The sequence below is a fragment of the Numenius arquata genome, chromosome 18 (assembly GCF_964106895.1).
Source record: "Numenius arquata chromosome 18, bNumArq3.hap1.1, whole genome shotgun sequence".
Taxonomy (NCBI): Eukaryota; Metazoa; Chordata; class Aves; order Charadriiformes; family Scolopacidae; genus Numenius; species Numenius arquata.
In genome coordinates this window covers 4,723,830-4,750,890 of record NC_133593.1, presented here as the reverse complement: position 1 = coordinate 4,750,890, position 27,061 = coordinate 4,723,830, and the positions used below count along the sequence as shown (strand labels likewise).

At 45.2% G+C, this 27,061-nt stretch overlaps 1 protein-coding gene across 1 annotated transcript in view; it reads right to left on the bottom strand.

The window, feature by feature from the left end:
* Positions 1 to 1,858: 1,858 nt before the first annotated feature.
* Positions 1,859 to 27,061, bottom strand: part of COL26A1 (collagen type XXVI alpha 1 chain) — a 170,756-nt gene continuing 145,553 nt past the window's right edge. The window contains 10 exon segments of the mRNA XM_074160721.1: positions 1,859 to 2,031; positions 5,410 to 5,494; positions 6,531 to 6,575; positions 7,973 to 8,017; positions 11,726 to 11,788; positions 14,196 to 14,257; positions 15,712 to 15,804; positions 20,612 to 20,764; positions 21,964 to 22,080; positions 25,196 to 25,240. Coding sequence (XP_074016822.1) covers positions 1,859 to 2,031; positions 5,410 to 5,494; positions 6,531 to 6,575; positions 7,973 to 8,017; positions 11,726 to 11,788; positions 14,196 to 14,257; positions 15,712 to 15,804; positions 20,612 to 20,764; positions 21,964 to 22,080; positions 25,196 to 25,240 — 881 coding nt within the window.

Here is a 27,061-nt window from a genome sequence, read left to right as displayed (position 1 = left end):
ATCATGTAGCTGAACAGCAGTAAAAAGCTGCTGTAGGAGGACAAGTTTCTGGTGCTTGCTCAGTATCAACTCACACCAGTTCACCTGTTTGGATTTCTAAAGACCAGGGCCAAATAAAAACATAGTGAATTCAGTCATCCTGAATCAGCCAATAACCTGTTCATTTCTGAAAATAGAACACTCTTCAGAGGAAAGATTTGGCTGTTCTGATGAGTCTGTATATCTACAATGTTTACTATGTATATGGAAAGTTAATTTAATGTGTGGCCAATGTGCTGGCAGAGCTCCTTCATTTTAAGCCTTGTTTCCAGGGTTACCACATGCCTTCGGAAGATCACTTTGGATTACAAGGGAGAATCACTTTGGATGACAAGGGTTGCTGAATACACGGACCACACAGTTATTGGTCTTGGCACCAGCTTTTGACTGAAGTATTGTAGCAGTACGAGTTTGCCTGTCTCAGCTAGCTGTATCTCGCACTAGGAACCAGATAGAATGTGACCAATTTACCTGACCTATGCCATAAAATGATAAACACAAACTCAATTTGCTCACTTTTGTCCTGGGCTGAATTTGAAAACTGTCAGAACGAGGGGGACGAGGAATTAAAAAAAAAAAAAAAAAAAGTCCCCTTGGTTCTGTTGATTGGTCTCAGCCTTTCTAACACAAATCACTGTCTATGTGAATGACATCAACTTGTCTGATTTGGTTTGCACAGCAGGTGTAGTGATTCATTTGTCACTGAAGGGCAGGTTCAACTTCTTAACCCTGGAGCTGGGACTTCCCCCAAAATAACAAGTTGTTGCAAAAAGTAAAATGACTTTGTATTTAACTCCCAGTGCAAGATAAGCTCTTGACAAGACTAATTCCTTAGGCTGTGGTTTGCTACTGCACTGTCTCCACATTCAAATGGCAAGGATTTACTCGCAAGATAAAAATGAAAGAGTGTGAAAACATCTTTCCTTATTGATGTAGGATTAAGAAAGTATTGCAAAATATCCTTTTCTGTGAATAGTTATTGCTACCACTTAAAGTAGTTATCTCTGGATGTATGCACAAGCTGAACACAATATGGGAAAATTCTCGCACTATTCCATCATCTCTCATACAAATTGCTCTATATTTTCACAGAAACAGTCTAATCTCACTGAAGATAGATGGAAAGTCAGTGTTGCCAGAAACATTTGCATCGAAAGCCCTTGCTTAGTCAACCACAAATAGAAATAATGCCACTCCCATGCAGTTAGCAACATGAAAAGCCAAGATTTTGATGCTGAAGTCCAAAGAGTAACCTGAACTTTCAGAGCAACAGTTTTAAATACTCTTTGAATTTTCCAATTTGTTCTTTACTTAGAAGAAATCGTTGCAGATCATGCTTTAGCAGCCTATGGAAGCCGTATCTTCACCTGGAAGCCAGCATGACACCACCACATGAATGAAAAGCAGATGCCACCAGCTATACCAATGGGCAAGGCTTGGCTTTGAGTGTAGATGGGACTGATTGTCTCAGCCCTTAAGCAGTGCTTCAACTGAGTAACTTGCAAGGGCAGTGAGGAAACAAGGGGAGGATTAAACTCTCAAGACACAGTGAGGAGGTGTCGTTTCTGTGGACAGCTTCTGAGGATACCTGCCATCTGGTATTCCAAAGGCAAAGCAACAAAATCAAGAAAAATGTTCATAAGACCTTCTCTGAGCTATGGATAAGCCATTCCCTGCAATAAGGGCGTAGTATTGGCCAGGTAAGGAAATCCAGCTGCCAACACTGCAGCTCCTACCCACTTCATTTGCACTTTGCAATTAAGCACTGGGATACTGTATCTTTAACTGGTGAACAGGCACAGAGAACATACAGATGCTCCTACTTCATCCGATTGCTTCTCCTTTTGGCTTCACTGTCATCCAGCAGTGAAGAGAGGATCTGGTAGGCCTGTGGCTGCTGGGGTCCTCCACGTTTGATCTTGATGCTGGTTCGCAGAGGGGAGCCCGGGATCACGTCTTGTCCAGAGCCTGGCTCAATGGAAGATAAAGAGTCTGTAAGGAGAGAAAGTCACGGGAGAGCGCTATTTAAAAGGGGAGGCTACGGAAAGAGTAAATGGGCCCTTCTGAGTGATACCTCCTTTGGAAGAAGTGTTGTCCCTCCTGGTGTCTCTCCATCCAGCAAGCAATTACGGAGCCACGTTTGCCGCGATCACGCTACTCCCAATATTAGGTCTTTTCCCCCTGCTCTGTCTAAACTCTTTGGGGTAGGTACCCACTGCACATGGCCCAGAAGGTCCTGTTCCCATTTGTAATTTCGTTTATAAAGTGCTGTTCTTTTACTGATTATAAATTTGCTTGGGCTATAGCTGCTATTCAGCATTGCTCACAGATTCCTTTTATTGAAGGATGAGGCCAAGTGGCCACTGGGAAGTGATGCTCCCGGGGGTTTAAGTACCATTTCACTCCTTGTAAAGGGGGACATTTTGAGGCAGTGAAAAGATTGAAGGAAAAAATTGATCCTCCCTAGACTACAGCCAAATTAGCAATAAAGCTGGGCATAAATATTAGCTGTCCGTTCTCCCAGCAAGCTTCGTGTTAATACACACTCCTCTTCCCACAGTGTCCTGCCCCGAGAAGCTAAATATACTTTTAACTACGGCCACTCTTGTATTTTCCCAGCAGTCAGCAACAGACGCTGATAACTCGATGCTGCCTCATCATTTTTAATGCCTGTTGCTTCTTCCTTTTGCCTTCAGAGATGGACATTTGCTTGTTTCCCTGCCAAGAGCCCAACCTTCCAAGCCAGAGACCCAGCCTTGGTTTGATCCCACGAGGCAGCATTTCTGGTTGAGCGTTTGGCTGCTGGAGGATTTGTGCTGCATTCACTGGAAGTAAACGCTGCCAAACAATTTGGGCTCTCGTGTGCTCTGCTGGGCTGCTCCCTGCAGTTTGCTGATCTCAAACTGCCCTCCCATCGCAGAGAAGAGGTTTGTTTGCTGGTGTGTTTTGCCTTGTTGCTTGGGTGGCTGTGGTTTTGGAAACCACACTGATTGTGAAGTTTCTTTGGAAAATGAGAGCATGCGATTGGCATTTCTGCGTGGGTCTTTGAACTGGGCTGAGTTGGGCTGCCCAGGAACCTGTGGTCAAATCCTTAACACCTACGGTGGGAACATGACCAGATAGTTGGTGCTGGGTGATTTAAACCTGTGTGGTGCCTTTCAGTACAGGGAGGTCTGTGCTCAAGGAAACTCTGGTTTTGTTATTTTATGTCTTTTTCTGGTTTGTTTGGGGTTTTTTGGTGGTGGTTTTTTTTTTTTAAACCATATACACATACAGGGATGAACATAATTGCACGAGCTAAAAATGCCTATGCCTTACTTTCCAAGTTCTCTTATTAAACAGTATTTTTGTAGGGCTTAAAATATGTCTTAAGTTAAAGAATGCAACTATCTCAAAAGCACAGAGTAAAAATATAATTATCTTTAGTTATTGGATTAAAAAGGAACTATTTAAAGTCATACAATATAGGTGTTTAAACATAGCCTTAACTACACTGTACAATTAAAAACCATCCATTTTGCTGATGCAGTTACACTGGTAGAGAAGTATACATGGGTAAAAATAACTTGTCTCCATCCCAAGCAGTAACAGAAAATACATTTATGTCAGTAAAAATGTTTTGCCGAAATGACTGTTTCAAAATAACAGCAGTGTATGTCTTGTTGCTGCTGTATTGCCAAACAGACCATGGAAAAAATAAGTAAACTAGGCAGTTCCGCAGGGGCAAAGTTGTGTGAATTCCCCCAGCCCAAGCCCCAATGTCTATACAAGCTTCCCAAAGAGCTGATTTTTTGCTTTATATGAGTATAAATGAAGGTACAAAGTAAAAGACAATGGAGGGCCAGGTCCTGGGTCCTGTAAATACCCCTTTTTCTCTTCCCCGGAGAACGTACGACTAGGCATGGATTGCTGCCCGGGTAATCTAGTGGGCATCTTCCTGGTACCTCCACCGTCTCAAAGCAAAGAAGCATAAAAACATCTTTTCCTGCCCTTGATCTATCAAATCCAATGAAAATATGAAGAAGACTAGGATTAATGCAGAGGTAAGGTCTGTGGTTAAATCATGGGTTCGTGATTCATGATTTCCCAAAAAAGCTTAAGCTGCTGCCTCTTGCTTCTGGAAATATGAAGTTGGGCCTCTAAAAGACACCTGGCCAGTGAAGGCTGGAGAGCAGGGCAGACACCCAAACCTCTTCAGCCATACAACCTAGCACCACACACTGACACTGCTTTGGCTTTGAAGTGCCCAACGGCATTTTCATTTGAGCACCGTGCTGGCTCCAGAAGGGGCTTGTGGGCTCTCAAAGCACGTTGCCTCACTGCACAGTAATAGATACACTTAAAGCCAGTTGCTTAGGAACTGCTGGACGTTTTAGCTATTTAGCGTTTTCATAGGCTAAGTCAATATTCAGAGGCCACTTCATAATAAAAGTGGATATCAATCTGAAGGAAGGTGTGAGCAGCTTGATTTACACGAGGCCAGGAACGAGGTTCCATGTGTCAAGGAGAATATAAGAAGGAAAAGTGCTACGGGACTCGGTCAGCGCCAAGGAACAGGCTTGTTTCTCAGGCTGACAGTAGATCCAAACAACGTTTTGCCTCTACCGTGTTTCTGAAAGGGGAGAATTCGGCACAGTAGCTTTTGGAGGCTGTGAGAGAATTGATCCTTGAGTACCCCAAAGGGAGAAGCCTGATCTGTGACAATCGCACAAGCCCACGCTCTGGTTAAGGGAAGAAAACCCCCATTAAGGGATGATGCCACACGCTGTACCAGTGATGACAAATAGCCTCAACAGAAAACTTAAAATCCAGCTGAACAATGAACACGTGAGACTTCCTTTATAACTGATTGTGAAAATAGGTTTTATGTAAATCATAATCACAAGATGTTCAGGAATCACTGTTTTTTAGGGTAACATAGCACTGTTTGGGCTGTCTCTGTAAAATATAGTGCTACACCAAGGCAAGGGCCTCAGTGGTGTTAAAGCCCCTTGGAGGACACTATTAACAGGATTAAACAATCTGCCCTAAAGACTTGAATGAGCTGCTCCCTGGGAATCTGGTAGATGATCTGTGCCACATGGCCTGAGCTGCGGCTCGTGACTTGGCTTTCTGAATTGGAATAAAAATTATTGTGGGGGTCATTTCACCTGCTACTGTAAAGCCAGAATAACCAGTACAGTGAGTGGAGGCTGTAGGTCCTCAACAGTTCTGAGCATGCTTTAAGTCATGTTGGGTACCTAGTTTTGAAAACCTGGCTTTAATAGATACTAGACAGGGAGGAGGAGACTGGGAGGATGTTTAACCATCAAGCAGCTGCCTGACAGGGACCCCAGTTGTCTAGAAAAAAACCACCTTAGCAACGCTTACCATGAATTCCTATCATGTGCTCAAGAATTAATACCCTCTCAGCTAAAATCTTCAGAGCTTCTCGAAGTTGTTGAACACCTTCCCCCTGCAAGAAGGAAAAGAAAACTAACATTAGTATATGGTGCAGAATAGGCTTCTTGTTCATAATGGTGCCTCCGTAATGTCAAACTATGCAGTGTGAATGTTTGAAAAAGAAAAGATGTAAAAGGGGAGATGATCTGTAAGGATTAAGTAGGAACGGAGGAGAAATCCCTATTTAAAGAAAATCTCCTTAGTTATACCCCACGTTTGCAGAGCCTCTGACCCAAAGCCAAGCCTTTCAGTTTGGTTCCTGCTTCTGCCAAACCCAGGGTGTATATTCCTGTCAAACCTTTGTCACGCGCAGCTTACGCTGACAACTATGCTGAACTACCCGGAGAACAGGTTTTGCTCTCATCTGACATTTATTCTGAACATCGGTGAGATACCTGGGCTCTCTCTTTGTTGGTACACCAGGAAACTGGGACGCGTGGCTACCACCATCTTGTTGCTCCCTTATAACCTGGAACAGTGGCACACAAACCCATCCTGATGGGCTTCACCCTGCCTCTCCCAGAGCTCCTACCTGGGCCACATCCTGCCTGAAGACTGTCCACATACTTTCACGTACACTCAAGCTGTAATTTGTTGCCCCTATTGCCTTAGATACGGGCTTGATGGGACAGATAGGTGTTGGGAAGTATTTTAGGGTGGGAGGGCAAAGATGTGAGAACTCCAGCTCTCTCTGCACGTGCAGGTTGAGCTCTTCTGGGAGTCTGTTCCTGAGCGTATGGGAGGGACAGTGGGGGAGTAATTCCCTACCTTGTAGCAGCTCTGTGTGGCAGAACAGCCATTGGGGACCGAGGTGCTGAGAGAGCAGGGTGAGAAGGGCAGCTGACAATGTGGCCAAGGAAACCTCAAAGACCATGATTAAGTTGAACCCCAAGGTTCACGTAACCTCTCGCTCTGCACTTTTGACTGTGCACAAGACCCTTGCCCTCCACAAACCAGCCTGCCAAAGGGAGGTGTTTTTTTTTTTTTTTTTACTGAAGCACAGTAAAGAGACAAAAAGGAAAGCAAAACCAGTAGAAATACATGCTCACATCAGTGCCTTTATCACCTTCCTCACCCTTCTTGCCTGGTTCACCCTAAAAAAGACAAGAAACAGAAATTTGTTTTCATGTGAGTGAGGACCATGCCCAGGATCACCTGCATCCCTTCCCTCCACAGGAGCAAATTAAAGGCAGAAGCGTTTCACCAGCAGAAAACAAACTGACTCTCTGGCACTTCATGCCAAGGGCCAAAGTGCTCTGTCCTGGCTCCCACCAGCTTCCCGGGAGGTCATCACCATTTCTAACACTGATTAACTTGGCCAGGAGTGACCAAGCTGCAGGAGGGCTGGTTGCCATGGCCTAGGCCCACAACAAGACTATATTTACGTCTCACAAAGCTCTTGATGAGCAATATTTTAGGCTAAAACACCGAGATTAAAATACTGCTCCCCTCCCCCAAACATGCACGTGTTCATCTTTGATTTAGAACATAAAATCCTCCCTTCTCCTTTCATTAATTAGTCACATCACCTTCTGCCTCTGAAGATGCTCATTAAGCTTTTCTTGAACAAAGATCCCTATATGTGCTGTGAACATTGGTCTGATGTTCCCTCCTAACCAGGAAGTTCATGCATTTCCCAAAGAACAGATGACATGGAGAAATTAAACCACAAGCCAAACATAAATCAAGGCTAACAAACTGGTAAATAAAACAGAGTGGAAATGCCTGGGCCCCTCAAACTTGTTGGATGTCCCTGAGATACTTTGCAAAACAAAAGGTGGGTACGGGAGGGGGGACTGAAGAAAAAGTTTTGTCAATACTACAAAACGATGAGGTAGAATTAAGAGAGTAGAGAAACCTCCCAGAGGACCTAGGACCTCTCTGGATGCTGCCAGCCAAAAAAAATTCCCAACCTGCTCCACTAGCTCACTTTCAGCCAACCTTCATCTCCACCGGTTTGTTTGCACCCTAGTCCTACGTGCCAGTGGAGACGGCTCCTGTTCAGGTATTGCCAAGAAAGCATTTCTTGGCAATAATCTCTTAATCTTATGAAAGGGTTTCCAGCTCAGCTTGGCAGACCAAGGTGTGAGAGGGAGTTGAGAGCAGCTGATGTACTTTGGGATGTTTGACAGTGCCCGCCCTTGGGCTCTGGTAAGGCCAGGAACCTCGCGAGGCAGGGAGGGGGCTTCTGTCTGCCAAGGTTGGGCTAGAGGGGATCTGCAAACACAACACATCTCCTCTGTTGGCGTGATGCCTTCCTGGTCACCACATTTCAGGACTGTGCTTAACGTGCAGGAAGACTATGCTTCATTTGCAGAGGAATACGTTGAGGTGAGGTTGTCTATTGAACAGACATCTAAGCTGGAAACTGTCGACCTGAGCATCGCATCTGAGAGAGCTGGTTGAACCAGCTGCAGCCCAGCCAGGTGGTATTTATGGTGCCAGGCCGGCACCAAGCCCATCTGCACACACCCGCAAGTACATCACTTACAGGAAATCCCTTAATGCCCCTCTCTCCAGTCAGACCTGCTTGCCCCTGTTGGAAATAAAGTAAGTGTCATTAGGAGATATTTTTTTCCATTTGACAAGAACATAGTGTAATTTTTACTAGTGGAATTAAGATGGCTTAATGAAAAACCTTACACTTGGGATAATATGAAAAGAAATTCCTCTCCCTTGACGTTATCACTTAGAGACAGCAAAAGGGGGCCATGGCTTTCTGTCAAGTATCAGCTCCAAATCCCATCACACTTTGGAGAAATTTGGTTTGATACAGAGCTGCTCAGCTCGGTACCCTCTCAGTAAGACGATTAGCAATTTTTTGAACTTTACAGCAGTCAGTTACATTATACCAGGAAGGAATTTGGCTGGAGATTTGTTTCTTACAAAGATACCGCATTCTTCTCTCTAGTAAAACCGATGGGCTGATGCTGCCCCAGACAGCAAACAGAGCCCAGGACTCCCACAGAGCACTGATTTAATCTGCCTCCTGCGCCACACACATCCCTGCCTTAACCCCAACAGCTACTGATCAAAACACACCTACAATATTTTTTTGGTTTGTTTCTTTTTCCTGCTGTGCTAATTTTCACATTGTTCTCAGTGGGGTTTTTTTTTGTTGTTGTTCTTTTGTTTTGTTTTGTTTTTTTAAACAGAAACATTTTGAAATGGTACGTGTTGGTTTGGGGCGGAATGAAATGCCATCAAACTAAGCATTCTTTTTCCCCCGTTTTCTTCCACAGCATTGGTTTCCCACCCTGGAGCATGCTCGGACAGGGCAGAATCCCTGACGAGGGGAACAATTATGGAGTATTTAACGAGGAAGCAGGCTTTCGGGAAGAGGAGGCAAAACTTAAAAGCATCTTTAGAAATCCATTGATGAAACAGCCACATATTTAACCTGACTCTTCTCCCCTAGACATCCACAGAAACAAACCCATCCTTTTTTCCCCCCTAAAATCTACCTAGCAGGTGGCAGCTTTTTGTAGTGTTTGCCGGAAAGGGAGCACCGCTTTATTTTTGTGTCCATCAAACTGCAGCTTTGTATAAAACAACAGGCCTTGGGCATCTACAAACACGTTACTGCGGAGAAGCTGTGCAGAGCTCGGCGAGCAGCTGGCCAGCACCAGGCAAAGGCCCATATCGAGGCGAAGAGCGCTGGGAGGAAGGACCAATGAGTCAGGTGCTCTGAGCATCTTCAAAGGGAAATACTTGGATTCTGTACTGGAGGGAGGAAGGCCTGTGAAAAGCACAGGCAAGCGGCAAATCATGGGGAGGAGACATAACAACGCACTCAAAAATACATAAACAGGCTGTTCTCTGTGTCCAGAGGGAACAGGAAAGGATGTTATCAGCTTAAAGGGGATCAAAGGATATTTATGCTGGATGTTAGAAATATCTTGTATCCCAGGCCCTCCCTAGCTGTACCTGTGAAGGCTGCCTGGAGACGATGAGGTGTATCCCTCACTGGCACTGTATAAGAATAAGACGAACAGAGGCTGATCGTGAGCAGCACACGTATAGATGTGCCGTCCTGGGGACACGCTCAGACTGTTTCAGGTCTCTTCTACAGCTGTTCTCTCGGAGATTAAGCAGGAAGAATGTATAATAACATTTTCTTGAATCTCAATAGATATTGTAAACCCTCCTCTGCTTTTCTTTGCAGCTGCACAGCTCCTCCGCTCCGTGTAAAGCCAGCTCTAATTTGTATCCACCAAACCCAAAATTGCAGCATGTAGTTGTCAAAACCAGCATTCAAATCCACACTCACAACAGACAAAAAGCGCACAGAGCATCCTACAGAAATTCTGCCAGAAAAAGCAATTGGCTTCACTTTCCACGCTAAGAGAGGAAGGATGGGAAATAGAAATTATTTTTTCTATTTAGCAAGACATTCTGATATTTGGAAAATCTCATTTGTCCCAAACCTAGAAGGAAGGTTACAGCACTGAGTATCTAACAAGAAGGGAACAAAATCAAAGGATTTGTCTGTACTGAATGGACACAGTGCAGCAATATGGTCAACCACAAACTAAATGAAATCGTTAAATGAATCATTGAGGGAGAGCTCTTATCAGTTTCCTGGATGGAAACTTGACACTTTGCCATATACCAGGCATTATTTGTTTTTTTAAACTGATAATTAACATTTAATGGCAATGAGCTGTACTCGGTAACCTGTGCTAAAATCTCATCAATTAAGGTTTTACTCTCCATCAGAATCTTAAATTCTAGTCCCAGAAATACCTCAGGCTCTAATCTACCAGTAAAGCCAATACATGCCCAAAGTAGCTGATCTGCACAAGGAAGCTGTTTAAAAGAATTCTAACAGTTGCTTAAAAGCTTTCAGGGAGTTGCATGTGATTCCTTAGGTAAGAACAGGGACCAAGCATCCAAAGCAATATGCAAAGATACTCAGAGCGTTTTAAAAGCCCGTGTGCTCCATCCTCAGCTGTCCCCTGCTCCTTGGCATGAAGTGCCTCAGGAGAGAATGAAATGAGCCACCTGGACTTGCTCTCCTTGCACACAGCCTGGACAGAGGAACATACTTTAAGTCTGTTACTGGTTATTCCCATGAAATTGGGAAGGCATCAAATTGGAGTTTAACCAATTTGCATTTGTCTTTCTTAGCTCTTTCAGACATCCCTCTGTCTTTTGGATTGGACGAGTGAGCAGAAATGAAGAGGAGATGCTGTCATATGGGGGAAGCACGTCACCTACAGCCACCCAGCCACCCATTTATAGGTGGTGACCTCCATGTTCACCTCCAGCTGCGTGACGGTTAAAAGTGGCACTTGGAAGAAAAGGGAACTTGCTTCCTACAGCTGTGGCACAAGGCTGCGTCAATGCGGTCACCACTGCAGATGTCCATCATTTTAGAGGTACCAGTCAATATTTTTCTCCTTATCTTTTTTCCTTTCTTTGACTCTGTTCCACACTAGGGTTTTAGTGATTGTCCACAGTCCATCCGTGCCCACTCCTACATTTTGCAGATCTAATCACTGAATGATCCGCCATCACGTACTACATTCTCAAATGATATTGCACTCCTAGCGTCTGTCAGAGGAGATTTCAAAGACCATGGCCTTTTGGAGAGCAAGCTGAATTGAAGCAGCTGAAGGCCCAAATGCCACTTAAAAACCCTTCCTGGTGCTTGAATGTTGGACTGGGAATCTCAGACATTTATAGCCTTGTTACATTTTTCTCTGATATTTCCTAAACTTCACCAGTTTGGAAATAACATTCAAACAGCCCTTCCTTCTATGCTTAGTTATTAGCACTTGACAACCCATCAAGGACTGGGGTATAGCACATAAACATATTAAGAACATGATTTCAACATTCCAAATATATTAAGAACATCATTTGACCTGGGGAATGGCTTTGGTTCAGGAAAAGTCTGATGAGCTTTTACTGCCTTATTGCCACAGAAGGAAGAGTTTGGTCAGACCACTCAAAATACTCCACGCTAAAGAGCTTTTGTTGGCAGAGGTAAGTTGGTCTCCACAACCTTTATACACCATGTATTTGCTACCCAGATCTCTTTAGGGAACACCAGACTTTGCAAGCAATTAAATCCTTTGTCTGTACAGTAAACCATCATCGTGGTTCTTGCAGAAAACCTAGAATTTAAAATTGTTTATGGCTGTAGTCCCACAGAATGTGAAAGACCTTTGCTGTGTATAATTTCTGAGGCATCACCCCAGATGTTGCTGGGAATCTCCCTGTGTATGTAAAACCTTACTCTCTCGCCTCGGTCTCCTTTGGAGCCTTTTGGGCCGGGTTGTCCTGGAGAGCCTGGTAAGCCCTGAAAGAGATGGAAAACAAGAAGGAATTAATTTCTACTGTGCATCTTTTGTGTAGGTGTAGTGAATACATTTCCCAGTGATCCTCAGCTCCTGAAAACCTCATACACCCATTAAGCAATTGGGCTGGATTCTCTTTTACCCTCAAGCAACAACAACGGGAGCTCTGTTCACAGATATCCTGAGCCCTATAGTTTCTGCATATCCCCCTATTTGGGTCTTTTAACACACTGCAGGCTACTGATGTAACATTTTTAAGGGGTCGGTATGACGGGACAGTTCCTGTTCTCAGTTACCAAGAAGAAATGAATACACAGATAGTATGGTTGCTTAAAAATCCCCACTACATTCCCCCTCTTCATAATTGCCTCAGTGGGTGGCATGAGTAAGCATACATACCTGAAAATTAATTGGATTGTGCAGTGGAAATTATTTTGAAGCTATTCACTCACCCTAATAAACAATTTTCAAATTAAGCTCAATCTGTACTAATAATTTTGCTCCCTGGGTTGAATAAATCTATAAAACAGTCACCAAGGGATAAGAAGGGCATAGTCTCCAGATTTCGACTAATTGAACTGCTTTGCAGAAATTGATCCAAATCTTTAACTTTTCCACCCAGCGAAGCCACAGCTATAAACCAGACAGGGAGAGAACAATATTGTTTGTTTATATTCAGCATGTCAGCTCCCCATGACCATATGCAAGATGCTTTTTTCCACCTCAAATGACTTGCACATCGCCTTGGAGACCACAACAAATGAGACCAGTGCTTCGCTCCAGACCGCTGGTGGTTTGAGCCAACCTGCTTCACAGCAGCCCCCCCAAACCCCCACCTCTCAGCGTCCAGAGATATGGGCTTTCGAGGCACAGCTGCGAGGAGACTCAGCGTCTGTTAAGTGGCCCAACAGGACTCGACACAAGTGTTTTATGGGTCTAAAAGAGGAGAATTCTCCCAGTTTCGGCTGGGAGGCTCACCATTAACATGTTGGTCCTTGCCTGCAGTCAGGCCCACCAGCTCACCACCAAACAGTGACCTGGCCTCCAGCTTAGCTACCTCTGCCCTGGGACCGACAGAAGATTCAGAAACTCAGGCCTGGTTTAGGAGGTTAATGAGCACTGCCAAACGAGGTAGGCACAAACCAGACTTGGCCCTGCGTCAGACACACAGCATGAACAAAGCTTATGTGTCCATAAGCATCCTTTGCTCTTGACAGCTCTCAACGATCTCAACAATGACTTTCAGTGCGTGATTACATCGGGACAACTCAAGAACATGGAATTCCACAAATCTGTTGTAAAAAACAGGAGATTATAATGTGTGCTGCATGTGAAAAAGCCAGACTCTACTACAGAACTATTCAGGAATTGTGAATTACCTTATATTTAATCGCGTTAAACTGCATCTGTCATTTTGCTGCCAAACTTCCCACTGTGTTCATATCTATCTGGAGTTTCTCACCATCCTCCGGAGCATTCACTAATTGAAATGATTCTGCTACACTGCCAAACTTTCACTAACCTGCTGTCCATTGCTTCTTCAAAGTGATTAATAAATACATAGTAAAAATCTCCTTTCTCTAATTCGACCAATTCCAAACCACTTCTTATCAGGTTCGAAGCTGCATCCCTGTGCTGAGCTACTTAACCTCTCTCTGTGCTCTTCAGTCATTTTTATCTCTTTAGTCATGTTAGATTCCTTTGAAATATTGGATGTTACTAGTTTACCTCCACATTAAGTAATATTCTTCCCCAAAACTGGAGTCACCTTGTATCAGCCAGCCGCTATTTTGAGTAAGCTGGCAGTTGACTATTCATCATCCCTTCACTTCTTTCCCTTTAACCAGCTTTTTCCATCCATGTGAGTACTTTGCCTTTCTTCTACCATAAATTCTTTTGAGTGAGTTTATCACACTCTATTGTTATCTCCCCTCCCTCCACAATTTTTATATTGATAAATAATCAAACTAATGGGAATTTGCGATATTTTTCTTTAATAGAAAGTGCTATTTATGAAAAAGTAGGCGTAACAAAGTCACTTTGGTGAATTGGTGAATTCCCATTGATGCATTTGTGTTCTTTTTATGTGCTCCACAGGAAACGCAGTATTTTTCTATCACTGTGTTAGTAAAGCCCATGTCAGATCCTTTGCATCAACTCAGGCCACAGTGACATGTTTTGACACAGCAACAGCAAGATATGTTGTTATGATTAAGGGAAAATCTGGAAAGCACAAACATTTCAACCTCTGAACACAATTCAGAAAGAAAAAAATGTATTAAAATCACAGAATTTCATGGAGATTAAAAAAAAAAAAAAAATCAGATCTATGACTTATCAAGTACTCTCCCGCTTTGTGCAATGAGAAGATGTGCACCCAACGCCCGACTCTGCCCCGAAGCGCCTTACTTGTAATCCAGGGGCTCCAATAGGTCCTGGGGGCCCTTTGGGTCCTGATGCGCCTGGTGGCCCTGGGGGGAATCATCGTTTGAGATAATTTTAAGGAGACTTAGAAGGAAGGACCCTAAATTCCAGACACAGGCACTTCCTTTCGTTGTTGTGCTTGGTCTCTCAAGGGGTGAGAGCCGTTCAGCAACCACAGATCTAGAGCAGGAGCACTTCGTCACACACGGGAATATTGCACACCCACATCCTGATATAGTATACCCCTGTGCCCTAGGGAAGATGTTAGAGCTCTGGGAGGGAAAAAATGGTGAAAATAGGCAGAAAGGATGTCAGTAACGTTGCATTTCCGTTATTTAAAATGACAACTTTTGAGAAAACTTAAACTAGATGCACGGAAGAGCTACATCAGAGCAAGTTGCTTCAGTTGCTTTTTCTGATACAAAGAGAATCCCGTCGGTGGCCAGGGAAGTCCACAACCCTGCTACGGTCTGTCTCTAGTGTTTTGTCAGAAAGATGATGATAAACGTGAACGAGGCAGGGTTTGGACGCAGCCAGCGGGAGAGGCTGTGGCAAAGCAAAGCTCTCTTTTGTTCTTGGCTCACTCCAGTGGCAAGAAATTCTTTTAAAGTCTGTACCACAGAAGAGCCTGCTTCCAGGCCCAGTTAAACACTGTCTAAACAGGTCAACCTGTTTTACGCAGTCACTTCGCAGATTCATTCCTTTCGGAAAAATAATTATATCTCAACAGTGGTTGTTAAATTATACCTGCAAATGGGAGACAGGATATTTGCTTAGTCTGAACTTCGCAATACTTCTCTCTGCTTTAGTTGTCACAACCCTTGGCGTGAAACAACGTGGACATTATACACAAAGTACAGCTGAATCAGCCTCAACCATTAACGCACCATACAAATGTTTAAGTCAAAGAATAAAGGAATTGAAGGATAAATGAAAGGCCCTCATAATGAAAGGAAAAGCCTTTTCTGCAACTCATGGGAGTTCACTCTTAAATATGCATCATACAGGGAAGTGCTGATGTTCACAGGAATAATATCATTTAAGCCACCCATCAGCACAGAGAGAAAGACTTGCCACTGAATTTTCATCCCAGATTCTGCTTGCAGTTATACTGGTGAAAATCCGGAATAGTTCAAACCAGCTCCCAAGTCTGGAAATCTGCATTCACCTCACGGAGCAGCTGGCCAGATCCTGCTCAGTGGAGCTCTACAGCGACAGGACAGGATGGCAGCAGCAGTGAGAACAACTCTGCTCTCATAAAGGATTTCACTGCGCAACCCATTTTTAAAGGGTAAAACCAAAGGTAAAACAATCTGCCGCTATCAACAGATAAGAAACCTGGTTACTTCTTGCCCCCCTTCCAACTCCTGGACCCACTGCTCTATTGCCCTTCCAGTGAGGAGCACTTGTTTTCCCCACAGACCACTCCAGTCTCCATCAGAAATTTCCTTTGCTCATCTTCCCCATCATTACAGGTTTGCAGCTCAACTGAGTTTATTACCTGGTGGCCCGATGGGGCCCGGGGCTCCCCGTGGTCCTGGCAGGCCAGCCATGATGGTGTCTATGACGGTGGAGGCCAGCTGGGGTTCTCCATCTGTGTTAAAGAGTAGAGCAGTTAAGTGTCCCTGCAGAAGAGCTGCCCAGTCCCAGCAGGCAGGACTTCTCTCCAAAATCCTTTGGCGCCTGTTGCTGGCCAAGGGCAGGCAGTGCTTCAGGATGAAAAATTTGGCTCTTGGAGCAACTGCCCTTTGCTCTCTAAAGGCACAGGCTGCATTCCCTCAGACCTGCAGAGCTGCTTATCTCACCTCCGATAAACCCAAAAAAGTTGTCCTTTCTGTCAAAAAGTATTTCCTGTTGCATTTAACCTGGATGAAGATGTTGGCTCCTGGCCACTGGGACAGCAAACCCTCTGAAAAGTCCAGTTTTCCATAGCTGGAGGCCACCATGCGGGAGTAATGTCCATCTCCTCCTGCCCATGACCTCAAACTTACTCATGTTTCCTTTCACCCATCCCTTTAACTCCTCACAGTAGGGTTCAGGGGAACTCTTTGCAGGTGTAAAAGACTGCAGATGTCTCACTGCTGCATTGATGTAACTATCGAGTGATACCAGGAAGATCCAAAGGGTGTTTATTTACTTTGCAGAGTCCAGCCCAAAGGACATCAGGCGAAATCTCCAGAAACGTTAGCAGACACATTATGAAGCCTTTTCAACTTCTGGAGCGTTGGCAATGACAGAGAGGACTTTCAAACTGGCTGTTTTAAAGCAGTTTCTAGGGAAAACTGTGAAATCTCTTCAACTGCCAAGGATGACAGTATATCTCTGCAATGCCTTTCTGGCAGCAGAACAGCACAAGACCTAACCCAGATCCCTCCGAGAACCAAATTTCGTGCCTACAGCCTGAATTCAAACAGGTATTTCTTTGACTATTGTTTCTAACCCCATCCATCTTCCCTTCTTCACAGCCCTGAAACAAAACAACGGAGACTGTTTTCATGTTCTGAAGGAAAGGTACCCAAGTGAAGTGTGTAATCCAATTAATTTGAGTTTTATTTGACCATGTCAAAATCCATCACGGCTTGGGAGTAAGATGAAATTGGGAAATGAGCATTGAACAGCAGTGAAGGCATTAACAATTGAAGAGCCTTTTGTTTTTAAAGAACAAGTGGTCAACAAATCAAACGCACATCCACTGAGAGGGGGAGAGGATGGGCTGCAAACAACCAGGATTTAATTACTGCTGGAGGTAAGCCAGGGATAAAGATTTGGGTTACAAACCATTCCAGCTAAATGGTACGTTATTATGATGACAGAGTTACTCCCATAAATCCTGACATTTGACTCAAAGTTATTTATGAAAGGTGATTCCATAATTGTGACACAGAAGAGAGCTCTGCTCAACAGCCCTTGAGCTGAGTAGCTCCTGACTTGGCCTCTGCAGCGCAGGAGTGTGGACATGCAGGAAATCTAGAGCGGCTCCATCCTCGCTGCCCAGCCAGGCAAAACTCCCTCAGATCAAGGATTCCTTCCAGGACGAGCTCTGAATGAAACATACTCTGAATGAAATGGGATTGAAATGTGTTAAAAAACAACCCTCACATTTTTTAAGGGAGTCTCTTCATATTCCCATAAAGCAGCAGGAAGAACCCATATCTCCTTATAAACTCCCTTCTCCTTATAAACAAGGGGACATTCTGGGGCTCATTGCAGCTGGAGGCTGTTACAGCAGCCACAAAATAGCTCCAGCAAAAAATGGTGGCAGGAATCATCCCTTCTCAGCCATCTCCTGCGCTGACCCAGGCTCTGCTGAGCTCAAGGGCTGGATTTTGTTTTCCAGCTCCTAGCCAAGCCAAGAGGAAGAGCACAACCAGTCTGACCTGGGCAGGTACGAGCACCTTCGTTCTCTGGGAGAGCACAAACATCCTGCAAAGGGGAAACCTGTAAGAGCACAGAACTGCCCTGAATGAGGCTGTGAAACTTGCCCAGCCAGAGCAGCAAGGCATCTCAGGGGCACAGGCATCTCAGCTTTGCAAGCAATAGGTATGGTTTTCTAACTCAAAGGCCGTTCCCTGCCTCTCCTCCTTCCCCTTCACTTCCTCTGCTCTGTTCTCCCTTCCTCGGGAAGGGCTACGCGTGGCAGCAGGCACTGCAATGTCACTTTGCAACTCTCTGTTCTATGCTCTTTTCACCAATGACATGCTGGGCACACAGCCACATCTGCTGTGCCTCGGTTTCCCTCGCTCTCCCTGCAAAATAGGTTAACGTTATGTCTCGTGCCCTTTGCAAACTGAAATCTTTGAGATGTAAGAAACCACAGCCCTCAAGAGTGAAAGTTGTGTTCTTTTCTCTTTTCCCTAAAAACTGTCTTAGCTTTAGCATGAGGAAGAGGACGGAGCTGACTCTAGACACATACCTCACCCACTCACTTTTAAGTGGCAGAGAGAGCAAGGGATCCTCGTAGCAGCAGCCTCGGCAGCGGGGTACGGCAGGGCACAGCAGTTTAGCTTCTGGCCTACATCTAATGTTTCCGAGGGATAAATTCCCCCGTTATAGACTTGATTTGTTGAGACAGGATGGAAATGAAGTAATCCTGTCTTAATTTCTTTCTGCTACCTGATCTGGAAGGAGACAACTGGGCCCAATTTCTTTACCCACAGCACAGTGAAACTGTGAGAAAATATTTGTCTCCCCATTTTTGGCTTCTGCCTGCTGATAAACATTGCCAACAGGAACTTGTTGCAACTAATAAAGACCATGCATTAACCATGTTCAGGCGGAACCAAACGCTGTACTACTAATAATAATCTGATACAGCTTTCTGACATCTCCATGGGTGCACATGCCCATTACCAGGAATGTGCTTCCCTCTGCTGTCAGCAGCTGGAATCTTGTGTTTATAGTTTTCAGATGTGCTCCATTCAAAATAAATAAATTATTTTTAAAAAAATCTACCCAGAATTTACAAGGCTGTTTTATTGGTTGTAGAGGATCAGCTTTCCACCAGCATGTGGTAGGCAAAGTCAGCCATCACATAATCAAAATGGTAAGTTTTCTAAGAAAATGGTCCTGATATTGCCATTTATCATTAGCATTTATCATTTATGCTTACAGTAAGACTTGTATTAAGAAAAGTTTTTAAAATGAGAAAAATTGTCATAAAATTTTGGCTACTCCTTCTGCAGACCATGAAACCCACCACAGATATGGGGAGAGGTTCAGGACTGTCCCAAGAACGTAACAGTCACCATTTACACATGGGCCCCAAGTCCACGTGGGAGCCTCCTGCTGCCCAGCATGGGCAGAGTTAATACAGATATTTATCCTCTCATTTGTCTGCTTCCCATTTCGGCACAATACAGAGTTCACCCTTCTCACACATCAGCTGGGAAGCCCGTGTAATCAATGCCTTTATACACTTTTTAATTTCTCCACTACTTTGCAAGAAAGAGTTTAATTTAAAAGGTGGTTGGAGGGAGGGGGCAGCAGCAGTACCCAACCCATCCTTAAGGATCCTTTGGAATAAAAGGTTAAATGCAGAATGTCTCCATTTGGTGTGATGCCGTAAGGCAGTGAGGGGACTGTAATGCAAAACTTGCTTGTTATAAGGCTCATGAACGCAGCAGCTCAATCTACATTTTGTAAGAATCTTAGTATTGAACCACAATTAATTTCATCCTGCCCGTACGCTCTAAGTAACTGAATATGAAATTGAGCTGTTAAAATTCTTCCCAAATTGAAAATACATCTGTTCACTTTTGGGAAAAGGAATCTGGAGAGCGGAGTGGGTGGAAGGGAAAGGAGAGCTTTAGAAAACCGTCAGACACAGGGAGACTTACTGATCCTTGACTGTAACTAATACAACTGAGCTCTGAAGCTGGATGTGAGCAGAAGAGCTGGGGAAGAGGAGATGGGAGACCCGACAGAGCCGGGGCTGCAGAGGCTTGCAGGCCACATACAGATACAGCTGAGCTCTGCTTTATCATCGTTAGACACCAGCTATGCAAGATTGGACCAGAAGAATCAAGCCCAAACCTGAAAGCACTCAGATAAAAGTGCATGATGTGCCTTTCCTAGAAAGCCTATTCTTGTCACGCACAGCACAAATCAAATAAATATATTTTTAAAACACCATGAGCTCAAAGAACCCTGACCCTCCAGTTACAGGGAAGGGATAAATTACAGTCTTGGTCTGGACTTTTTGAGTCCATAATTCTGTGTTTCGCATGGATGTGGGATAATGTTGATGCACCAGAAACGCAGGTGGAAGACGCATCTGCGGGGGCAGGAAAAGAGACTCATTTCACAGATGTCCTTGTTATGTTATATAATTTCAGAGTTGCAAACCTTTGGTACTTACTCATTTCTGAGCAGCCCTGAGCACCGAAACACTGCAACAGCGGCACCAAGAGGTCTCTCAACAGCACAGTTTCATTGCACCAGCAGCTGATCGGCCACACTGCTGTATTCCTCTGCGCGCTTGTCTCTCATGTGATGCTGCCTGAGCTCTGTCATTTCACTAGAGACCCGCTTCACAGCAGCTACTCATGATGGAAGCTTAAAGGACACCAAGTTTCCTGCCCAAAGCTACAATGAACCCAGAAAACCAGGCACAGAGAACAACTGCAAATCCCCAAACCCTGTTCTCACTGGTTTTAGAAGAGCAGTGACTTAGTTCCTCATTTCGTAGAGGTGAACCCTTCCAGCTTCTAACTCATGTTCTTCTTCTTGAACAGGAACTTCCAAGAGACCCACACAACGGAGGCAGCTTGTCCAGCTGCTTCCAGGGAAGGCAGGGCCCTGGTAGAGCCTGGTTGGAGGTGGGAGGAAGAGCTGAGCTGCTCTGTGCCTGCCTACTCTGCAGATGTACCAGAAAAAGCATGAGAACCGAGGAGGAAACTTACTTTCTTTTTCAGCTGTGGGCTGGAGTGAGTAGAGAACCCCTTGTTGGAAAGTAAGAGGGAGGCTTGGCGTGGCTGGTGGCCCTGGAGGACCTGGGGGACCTGGGATCCCAGTTTCTCCTGGAAGTCCTCTTGGTCCTTGAGGTCCCAACAACCCTGTGCAGAGGCAGGAGAGAACGTGTTAGTGCATTTGAAGATATGCCGATGATGCTACCATGTGAAAAGGCAGTAAGAAGGCAAAGGATTTCTGTCCTGAACTGTAATCGTGGGAATTTGGGGTTTAGGGGGAAATAGAAACAGCTTCACAATTTTCCATTATTTTCTTTTAGCATCTTCCCCTGCAAAGCAGACAGCCCTATGTGGCTCAAAGGTGCCGAGCAGCTTAATTCCTGAAAGAGTAAAATCTCCCCCATCCTTGAGGCTGAGCAAGAAACTAAAAGCAGCACAACACGAAATCAAGTGCTGCTCTTTCTCTTCCCCTCCACGTACACCTGGATGTCACCTTCTGCCAGGAAGGCACAGAAAGAACAACGGAAACCCGTTCAGTCCAGCAGCACATGGATTCTGCTTCCTGTGGGGCTGGAAGGCTCTCATTGCAAACTTAGAAATCAAAAGGCAGACACATCCTTGGCCAGACTTTAGCCATTGACAGGTTGGAAGAAAATGCCAAAAAAAGTTCAGGTCTGCTCTCACATTTAAGGCACGCTCCATGTTTCAAATCTTTCCTGAGCTCGGATTTACAAGGCACAGCCTTTCAGACACATAGAAAGCACAGAGCCTGAGGTCTGGCACCTACTGTGTAGTATCGCCTTCATCAAAAGGTTTAGGAACATTTTCGGGATGAAGAAAGTTTCCCAGCTCAGGAATGGAGTGTACTCTGAAAGAATGGCCTCATAACCTTTTCCCTTAACATACAAAAGCATCGTTAGTTTGACATCCTGGCATCTGACAGCTTGACACAAATGGTGGAGAAAAAAAGGAGTTAAAACAGGGACACAGCGAGAGGGTTAAACAGGGAACAAACGCTCTTCTCAAAGGCTGACAGATCAGAGACTGTTTTTTCCAGCTCCTGAGCAGGATGGGGAAACGTGATCCTGCTCTGCAGCTTTCTGGGCCAAGCTCTCTCCAGCTCCACGGGAAATCCCAGGGACTGTCATTGCTCGTGCAGGTGGTTGCCGGCTCTGAGAGCTGCTGGCTCATTTCAGTGCCCAGGGGACTCGCTGGAATGGATTCAATACCAACTGAAGATGCTCAACATCGTGTGTGTCCAGCTTTTTATGATCTGTTGTCACATATAATTTGTATAAAGTGAAGTATCTCCTATCTCGGTAGCGCTGCCCTCCTCCAGGACTTACCTGGTGGCCCTGCTGGTCCCCTCTCACCGGGTTGTCCTTTCTCTCCTTTTGGCCCTGGTGGTCCTGGAAGACCAGTTGGTCCAACAGGGCCTGGAGGACCAACCTGTCCTGGCAGCCCTGAAATTATTCAGAAAGGAAATTAGTTGGAGGTTAGGACACTGTTGAGGTCAGAAGGTTTTAGCAACCTAGAAACCAGAGGAGAGTGACTCAAAGATGCAAGGGGGAGAAACGCAGCTTTGCACAGACGAGTTGGTACTGGTGGCAAGAGTTGGCTGGTATTTAGGGGAAAAGAGCCAGGCTGGACCTTCCTTCTTCTCTTTTACCTCCAGCCTTTAAAGACACAAGCACATCCCCAGGCACAAGGCCCACCCCAAAAAGCCAGCAGGATGTTCACCTCCAAAGGGGATGTGCTGGTCAAAGCTAAACTGAGCCCACACTGTCCCCTTCCCGAGGTCTGAGTGGCTCTGGCAGGGTCTGGCTGGTCCCTCTAGCTTCATCCAGACACACCAGTCAGCTCCACGGTAGTCCCGAGGTATCAAAACACACAAAACACATTTGTAAAAGCAAATCAAACCCTGTCTCCCACTTGCTCCGGCTGATCTATATACACCACCCAGAGATTCTGCATCAAAGATGTTTCCCTGTTTTCCGCTGGTTTCATTCATCTAACAAGGGTACCATGCTGTGCACAAGCATTTTTCATCCCAAATTGAAATTAACGCACCCACACTTTTGAAGTAACGAGATGTACTAATTTATATCGATGAACAGGGTGCTGAGCAAACCCATCTGGAAATACCAGTAACACAATAATTACAGCCCAGCAGGATGCTTCTTGGCAAGTGCCCTCAGACCCCCGGTAAACCCAGGAAAGGTGCAGACAGCACTTGTAAACTGAAAGCGACTATTTCTGATGACACTAAATAAAATCTTAAGGTTGTTTTCTTTAGACTATCAAAGCAATAACAACACTTGGCAATTTTATAGTGTTTTTCAGAAAAAACAGTGTGTGTTTTTGGCTCTTTGGCTCACAGAAGTAGTAGCTGCTTTGGAAAGATAAATACTGTGCAAACACCAGTGAAGCCTTTAATACCTTAGAGAGGTGGGTGAGTTGTCTGTCTACTCAGATTAGGTGGTTAATGGTTACAATAAAGGCATTAACTGCCAGAGCCAAGAGAGTCAGAGGTCCCTGGTTTCTGGGCTACCAAAGGGCTGTGAGTATTTGAAAGCAGTGGCAGATGCAGGCTCCAAAGCCAGAGGAAGAGCTGAGTCCAAAGTCCAGCGCACTCAGATTACAAGTTTCAGTCTGTGTGTTACGTATGCCCATAACCCCGCAGAGCGCACGTTGAGCTTTGATAAACTCTTACGTCCAGTCCCTTTCCCTGGTACCAGCAGAGGTACCGGACCCCCCAGGAGCAGTGCCAGGAGAACCTGCTGCATGTAGGGGGTGGAGAAGAATGGATGGGAATAAAGGGAGAGAAGAAAAAAGGGAAACAAGGTGGCCAACGAACAACTTCACAGCTGGTACCAAGGGGAACAGGGCTACATAATAGAAACCAAGGCAGCTCCCACATTTGGATCCAGTTCCCACTCTAGGTGTGGGACCGCCCACATGGGACACAAAACCTTGTCTCCCCAGACATTCATCCAAACTCTGCATTTCTCAGAAAAAAAAAGCAATAATCCCCCAATATTAGACCCCCTGGAAAGATAATCCTTCCTCTCTTCTTTTTTTTTGCCATTCTGGAGAGATGTTCAAATTATGTTTTTCTTACAAAAATGGAATCTATCCATCTCTAACGCATGGTGAACCTGGGCAGACTGAAGAAATGGGAATTTTCAAAAGCTTTGTGTGGGAGTGTGTGCCTGTACTTTCGTTCTATTCAGTCATCAATAAAGATCTGATTTGAGTATTGAAAAAGTAATTAAGGCAAGGTTTTAATCTGGATCAATTTGCTTACCCACAGGACACAACCTGCAGAATAGAGAGGCTCCTTTAATGAATCTGGACTAAAACCTCCCCTGAGGGTGGATGCTGTCCTTGGCAAGCTCAGGTGGGTGATCAGGAGCCCATTTCTGAGAGCAAGGGCACTAGTTCACAGCATTGCAAGCAGCTTCTCCCCCCTACCAAAGCCCCCATCACACCCAAAACTTTACTGCAGCAAATTCTTTCCAGTGCAGAGGGAAAAACAGCAGAAACACTCTTTTGCAAGCGCAACACACTGTGCTGCTCAGTGCGGGTCAAAACATCTCCTTGCTTGTATAAATCAGCCTCAATCCTTCAGTTCAACCTCTATAACTCAATCCCGTGAACTTCTGCGGACCAGGAGCAATCATTTGCTGGCGGCATCCTCAATCACGCCGCTGCAGCTGAGCTTTAAAGAAACTGGCACTTACTGCCCTGAAGGTGGAAAGCGCTAAAGGGAAGACCAGGAGAAGCAGCACTGAGTAACGTGTCAGGCAAATGCTCATACTGGTGACAAATGGTGTTACCAGCTTAAAAGAGACAAGTGCAAAAGGGAAAAGAAAGAGGGAAGGATTCAGGGAGGAAGGGGGAGGGAAATGAATAGGCCAAATCTTCAACCGGCATAAATCAGCTCTGCTGCAGAGAGCTGAAGCCCATGGCAAGTATTTATCCTCCAAGAATATGAAAAAAAGGCCATGAGGAAAAAAAAAAAGGCAGAGGGTGAGTATTCCACGGCTGGAGACCAAATCAGACATCCAGAGACCTGGATTTTCTTCCTGGCCCTGTCATTAACCTGCAACACACCATCTGCTCCCTTTCCTTCCCCAACCTCGTTGCACAGGAGCAGGGTATTCTCTGTTTGTACGGAGCTCAGCACGATGCCCTGACCACCCCCAGCAGCTCCCCGTGCCCCTGGCAGGCGATACCAATCAGACAAGAACGGTGTTTTCTGCCATCTCTGGGCACATGCCCGGCTGGCTGTGGCCACGTGAACTGCCTCTCCACCGAGCAGCGCTTTCCATCCTTTGTGTGCTGGGGGAACAGAATGTCTCACAGATGAACAAACTGGTGTTTCACCTCCCTAACCAGAGCAGCCCACGATCAGATAAAACCCAAAGACGAAACCCTCCTGTATCTGGGAGGTTCCAAATCACCGAGGACTCCAGGCCACAGGACCCTTCTGCTTTTTGGCCATATCACGTACAGGAGTGGGCACAGCAACATTTTGTGCTTTTAAAGAGGAAACACCAGAAACCATTGACTTACCCTGTGGAATTAGCTGCTCCTCTGCACCTCTGTGTCCTTTGGGTTCTAGTTAAGAGGGTCAGGGTTTTAAAAAAAAAAAAAAAAAGGAAAAAAGATATGAAAAATTAGGTCTCTCGCTGCCAACTGGCTCAGCCAGAGTATATATATTTTCTTAATACTCAGTAAAATGTATCCTGTTGATTAACAAGCTGATCAGAAAGGCCAGCGGTGCAGCTGTCTCAACAGCTCTGATTGCTTTTAAATGATTGTCTGTTCTCAGCCCTGTCACTCACAGAAGAAATAACCACTCTAATAAACAGTAGCGAGTTTCCCTGACCTCAGCCTGCGGAGGCGTCAGCCAGCCCAGCGCTGTAAGGTCATCCAGAAACACTCCCACCACTCAAAGCATCTACTCCATACCAACCATCCTTGTGTTAGGCACCAACATCTTGCCCTTTGTCCATCTGCTTTAGAAACCTTGTGGCATGCAAGCTAGGATTTGGATTTGCCTTGGCTGAGAGACTACAATCAGGGCAAAGTAGGCAGTATTTCACAAGAAGCACCTCTGGGGGAGAGAGGCTGGGCTTTCCATAACCCCAAATCACTCAGGACACTCAAATCTGACTTGCACTGACTCTAATATCACACTTGTTGAAAGATCTCCTGGGGTCTGCAATCTCTGTAAAGTGAACCTGGGGCCAGCTTTGAGCAGCAAGTCACAGCTTGGTGTTGAAATCATGCAAAATGGGTAGTCCCCCACCATCCTAAACCAACTGCGTGAAATTCCCTACATCTCATCAAAATCCACAGTGTGTTTTTTTGGCTGGCTTTGAATTGTAGATTGAAACGTGTAGGGGAGGAGAAAGGAAGCCAAATGTGGACCCAGATCCATGAAACATTCCCACAGCTCCTTAGCAAAGCAAGCATTTGAAGCCCCCAGAGCTCTGGTAGGGGCTCGAGCAGCCAATCACATGTCAATGAACAACTTAACTGATTACTTCTAATTACTGAAAGACACTGTCCTGACCTGAAATGGTCCACAGTGCATGCCTGGTTCCTAGTTATTATGCTAGATTTGTTATTCCACGCTAGGTTAAATAAACCAAGGCTAGAGAAATAAAGGGTACCAGTGAGCGAGGAGTACAGGCGGGCAGGGCTATAACACGTGCACACACAACCCGGCTGTCTCCTGATGAGATGGACTCACCACAGCTCAGACAACATCATCACCTGCTTTTTGGAGGTGAACACTAGCTACTGCCTGGATTTACACAGGGGTGGGTGGTGCGGGTACCGGACCATGGAGTCAGCCTGATGCCTGTGCTACAGGAGATTGGTTCTGCTCCGCAGCGCTGCCAAAGGCCTGGGAGAGCGGCATTTGCTGCTCCTTGCTGAGAAAGAGGAGTTATAATATGTTAATGGAGCCTCTGAGAGGAGGGGACTTTGAGTGGAAGGGACAGTGTCATCAGTACTTTTGCTGGATTGACTTTAGCACAATAAAGTGCAGGTGCAGAGATACTGCAACAGCAAAAATAAATGACATGGAGAAGGTAGAATGAGCATATAATGGACACTGGGGGAAACTGCTTTAATTCAGTTCCTGGCAGCTGGAACTGTGGTTCTGAAAATACTTTGCGGAACATATTGTTAGAGAACCTCCCTCCATGTAGTGGCATCCTGTCAAATTATAAACATGGACGACATCTGGTCTATGTTGGTTGCTCCAAGTCTGCTGCAGTCATGAAGGGTTGCCATAATAAACTGCTCTGACCCAAAAAAAAAAAAAAAAAGAAAAAAAGAAAAAAAGAAGAAAAAAGCAAAGCAGGCCCTATAGAGGATAAAGAACTAAAGAACTGCTCTGGGAGCAAGCAAAGCAACTGACAGACG